Source organism: Aplysia californica, unplaced genomic scaffold (assembly GCF_000002075.1).
Source record: "Aplysia californica isolate F4 #8 unplaced genomic scaffold, AplCal3.0 scaffold00083, whole genome shotgun sequence".
NCBI lineage: Eukaryota > Metazoa > Mollusca > Gastropoda > Aplysiida > Aplysiidae > Aplysia > Aplysia californica.
In genome coordinates, this window is record NW_004797353.1 from 849,769 (window position 1) to 855,369 (window position 5,601).

The window sequence follows — 5,601 nt, forward strand, 5'->3', positions numbered from 1 at the left end:
CTCACACACACACACACACACACACACACACACACACACACACACACACACACACACACCAATACACGCGCACGCTTACATGTCGTTACGAAATGAGCACATACAGATACATCGACTTTGGTTCCTGAGTGGGGATACGTTTTAATCGAGTATTTTGGTTTTTCTGCCACAATGTTGTATCCCTGTCTGCTCGAGTTGCTTTTGACATTTAGGGTCAGAAGCCTACCTCTTAAATAATCTAAACTGTTTCAAATGAGGAGTAAAAACACTGATATTAAAACGGAAAATTACTAATGTCCACGAACTGGAAAGGAGAACCTTTTTTTTCCGAAGGCAATCGAATGATAATAATTTTCGACGGGTGTTAGAAGGGCCTCTTGGTAAAATATTCTGACAAGTAACAGGCCTACTTTTTTTTACTTCCCTCTGTTGTTTCCTTCTCTCTTGCGCCCCCCCCCCCCCCAAAAAAAAAAGCACGAAATGACTATTATTGTGTCGATGTAGGTTACTTAAACGAACGAACGAACATAATCAATTTCTGTTTGTCCGAATTCATCGCTTTTAAGTTATAAGCAATATAATATAGGGTCGTATTGAACTCGTGGAGCAGGTTCTAAGATGGGTCAACGACTTCTGAGGCTTTGCTTATGACGTTCGTCTTAAGTTTCTTGTTCCTGCGTTAATATGTTGTAATGTGGAGACCTCGACATCGCGATCTGGCCTCATCATTTGACTGAGCTTGACCGCTGATGAGTTCATGTGGTCCGCCCGCACGCAACGACAAGTGTCATTTTATCAAGAGACTTTCTCATTTTTATCTTTCCTCTCGGGCTTAATTTGCTGTTGATGATGGCAGCTCTTTCCTACTCTCTTGACGACGTGTGCTGGCTTAGTGAATGAGGAGAGTGGGGGAGTGGAAGGGAGGGGAAAAGATGACGCATGGTCGTGTTCGTCATTTGACCCTCTTCGTTCGAAGCAGAAATGTGTGGGTGGTTGCCATGTGCTCTGGTATGGTTTGCTCATTCTTTTCTATCATACATCTATCGTCTTTATCTCTCCTGCTTTTTTTCTTTGTGTTTTTTACTCTCTTGCAACACCTCTAATCTTCAGCACTTGTGCAAAGGCCTTTAAAACATAAACTAATAAAAGGTTCGGTGTAGAAAATCACTGCGTAGAGGACGAAGTAAGTATAGTCGAACGTGCTCTAAGGACCACCTGTCCAAGACTATCACCTGTACAAACGACCACCCCCCACCCCCCCACTTTTACCTTATCCCTAATTACAATGACGTTATCGTAAATGTACACTCATCTACGATAAACTTTTTCTCCTCGACAGTCAATGGCCGTCTTGAGAGAAAAAAAGACTATTTGTTTCTAGCTGTATCAGTAACATTTATAACTACTCGTAAACAGTGTGATAGCGACATATACTTTCTCGTAATAATATTTTTAATTCTCTTAAAATCAACCAACTTGTATATATTTGTTACTGTGGAATTTTTGAAATTTGATCTTTAAAAAAAAATCACTTTGACTTCGTCATTGCATTGTACTTTTGATCGAACACACACTTTACTTTGTGTGAAAACGTGTGTGTGTCATGGAGTTACAGTGTGAAATATTCCGAGTGAGCTGTTTTCGGAAAAGAAGCACAGTGCATTTTCATCCTTTAAAAAATAATGAAAAGGGAACTTGCACAGCTATAAGATTATTTTTCTCAAATGATCGTAATTGATTTTAAATATTATGGTTATAAAGTGTTTTGATGTCAAAGACCTGTTATATATTTTAGCTCTTAAATTACAAAAAATATATAAGTAGTTCGGGCGGAACCTGGGCAAAATTAAAAATGTCCTACCAACTGAAAATATTGAATGTGTCCCGCGCGCTCATACGACCTTATGCAGTTGCGAGCGCGTAATACACTTGCTGAAAAAAATAATAAAAAAAGATATAAGTAGTTGGGGACCCCCATTAGTGGTACTGCTTCATTCCTTTCCCTCTCTAGTTTCTGTCTGTCTGTCTGTCTTACCTTTTCTCTTCGTGGTTGGTTGGAGGGCGCCACTGGTAGGTCCCACTTCTTTACAATAACTTTCTATCCGTTGTTTCTGTCTTGTCTATCTTACTTTTTCCCAGAACTAAATGACCATTATTGTGTCGATGTTCTTCTCTTTACTCAAACTAAAATATTTTCTCCTCATGAAATTGCCGATTTTGGTCGGATGTGCTTATATAATATGTCCAAACAATGCTTGGATTGGTTTGTAAAATATCTTTAATACACGTGTCCTATTTGCTATCTACGAGTCTACGTGATAATTACAAACAATAGAATCAAGTCATAATATTGAGCATTATTTTTCATAGCCAAAGTACCCAGTTGGTTTTTTTCCAGTAAAAAAAAATTCTAGTGATCCGTAATATTGAACATTATTTTTTTAAAAGCCAAAGACCACCTAGTTCGGGTATTTCAAGTATTATTTTTTAAATCTAAAAATTGGTTCAGTTTTCTTGCGTGTTAATGAGAGTTTGTTATGTCATCGTGGTTAGATGAAGGGAAGGAAAAGCGAAGCTCATTGGCGTACTTCTTTACGTCTTTATGTGGCTGATTATAGTGACGTTTGTAAGCTGCCTTTTAAAATTTTAAACATTTTTCTTTAGATGTTCCAATTTTTCCAATGAATCCGAAACTCCGGAAAATCTGAATGTTCTTTTCCCAGATTTTGTAATATTATACTCCTGCCCATACATATATTTATCTTTTAATCTCTGTTTGCATGTCATATTGTACTTTATCTGTTTGACAATAGGCCTTGATACAAGGTATATTAGACTAAAAGAACCCTAAACTTCGAGTCCCCGGGCTCGTGTATTTCCGTGTGGTCTTGATTTTTTTTTCATGGCCAGTTGGCGTTCTGTTAAAATAATAATAATTTAAAAAAAAAATTAAAAATCTAGGGCGCGGAAGAATGACACAAATTCTTCCCTGGGGTGTGCTTTGAGTAAGCGAGGCTGTACTAAGACCCCCCCCCCCCCCCACAAAAAAAAGTTTCGAGAAGGTCGTTTGCGTATCATTTCAGTGTGCTATTATGCTTTTTAACACTTCCTTTGTTCCTGTCAGTGGCTCTGATCTCTTGCTTTTTTCAACCTGTCTTTTGTTTAGAAATGATGGAGTTTTCGTAATCGAACACTGGATATCTCAATGCTCCGTAGTTCGGATCGTTCGCCTTTTTCAACCTTCCTATTGTTCAGAAATGAGAGTATTTTCGAGAGAGAACAATGTATATATCTCAATGTTTCGTGTCGTCAGATTGTTCGGGTTCTCGTAAAACAATGAACGGTATTGTCGGTGGCACGAAGTCTTTTGTTCCCAGACAAAAACCTACTCGTGTGAGGGATAGACTTATTTCCTTCCGCGGCGTTCGCAAGTTCCGCTGGAAAGTACATGCGCTCTGATTTAGAAGGTTCACAATAACTAAGATATAAAGAATTTATTACTTGAGTTGTGGTGTGAGATCATGATTTATCTTACGAGTGAAATTGCCAATTTGTAATCACGAGTTTCAACGAGTGATTACAACTGGCACTTTCACAAGTAGGATAAATCATGGTCTAACACCATAACGAGTGAAATACATTTTTATGCCGTACTGATATCAGCTGGCGAAAGTACCAACAAAGTTCCAATGACCAACCAGTTTGACAAGAGGATCCATTCTAGAGTCTCACATGAAAAGAACATTCCCATGCCCGTCGGAGTCAGATTGAGAATTGGGAAAAATCTGGATTGTTTTTCTTTACTTTCAGCCACGCTAATTTACAAGCTGTGCTATCCATATGTCTCCCTCCGCGGAAAAAATCCCCTAAATAAAACCAGCATAACGTAAATATAAGCAAAGTAATCAGAAAACGCATGATTCAGAAGTTGAAAGAAACTGCTTTTATATGGCATGTTGTCGTTAGAATAGAGATGACTGATTTTGATTTTAAACTTCGTAAGAAAAACAAACCGAAGGCAAGGTGTTATTCTCTAGGCTAGATTTAGATCTAGATCTACTAGTCTAGATATTAGTTCTAGCGCTTTGCATTACATTGGTCAACGATGAAAAAAAAAAAAGGCTTTTCAGCCTCAAAAGTTGGCAAGTTATTTGGAAACTGATGTGCTTATTGCACATACGTAGTTAGTTTTTGTCTATCAGATCAGGATTTTGCAGAATTCACATAAATCTATTCGATTTCCGATATTCTTGATTTCGTAACGGGACGTAAGAATATCACAATTACAAGGGAAGTAACTTTTATTATTTCCCCCAAAAAGTAATTAACCAAGAGTGTTATACTCGTATATTGTCTAATATAATATTTCGCATATTGTTTTGAAGTTCAATTTTCTTTCATTTCTATAGTTGATTGTTTAGTATATGCAGTGATAGAATTAATGTGAACGAAAATTCAAAAGGAAATGCAAGTTGGCTAAACAGTGGGTTTTTAAAAATTGTTTGATAAGGTGACTTCCAAATTTCAAAATGATGTAAATATTTGATGATCATTCATTCAAGCTGATATAGCCTAAATCTAGATCTAGATCTATGTGGTTTCCGCTATTTAGTTGTGGCAGTTTAGCTGCACCTGACAAGTCACATTATTATGATGACCCATTAGAACAAATGATTGTTTTATTAGGGGTTTGTTTCGCAGAGGGAGACATACGGATAGCACAACTTGTAAATTAGCGTGGATAAAAGTAAAGGAAAACAATCCAGATTGTTCCCAATTCTCAATCTGACTCCGACGGGCATGAAAATGTTTGTTTTCATGTGAGACTTTACAATGGATCCTCTTGTTCAGTTGGCCTGTCGTTTGAACTTTATTGGTACGGATGTATTTCGCCAGATGATATCAGTATGGTATACAAAAATTTATTGCACTCGTTATGGTGTTAGACCATGATTTATCCTACTCGTTGAAACTCTTGATTACAACTTGGCAATTTCACTCGTAGGATAAATCATGATCGTACGCCACAACTCATGTAATAAATTCTTTTTACGAAACAAGAGAAGAGGAATGTATAAAGGATGAAGACAGGGTGAAATAAATGGGGAAGGGGGTGGGGGTGGGCAAACAGGAGACTGTGGCTCTCTCTGATAGTTGAGCATTTTTGTTTCGATTTTTTTACCACATATTGTCGGAACCTGTTTACTGTAGTCAATTGTAATGATTTAGTTTGTCGTAAGAAACTAGATCTCAAGAGAGAAAGGCGAAGAATCGAAAGAGACACACGCTATCGTGGATGATGGATTTGGTCCAGTCATCGATTTATTTTGTTTCTTGCTGTTTTATAGTTGCGTGACCGTATGTTACTTTCAGCGTATTCCATTCATATGCACACATGCGGGCATACACACAAATACACACAGACGCACGCACGAACATATTTATACACAGGAACGCAATTCAAGCATGTATTCACGCACGCACCCTCTGTCAGAATTTGACAGGCTTATGTGATATATTTATTGTCTGTCTGTCTGTCTGTCTGTCTGTCTGTCTGTCTGTCTGTCTGTCTGTCTGTCTGTCTGTCTGTCTGTCTCTTTC

At 37.8% G+C, this 5,601-nt stretch overlaps 1 protein-coding gene across 1 annotated transcript in view; it reads left to right on the plus strand.

Moving 5' to 3' along the window:
• Positions 1-3,133, plus strand: part of LOC101864132 (ATP-dependent DNA helicase Q4) — a 69,679-nt gene extending 66,546 nt beyond the window's left edge. Inside the window, exon 13 of the mRNA XM_035968798.1 lies at positions 3,125-3,133. Coding sequence (XP_035824691.1) covers positions 3,125-3,133 — 9 coding nt within the window. The remainder of the gene's footprint in view (positions 1-3,124) is intronic.
• Positions 3,134-5,601: the final 2,468 nt, after the last annotated feature.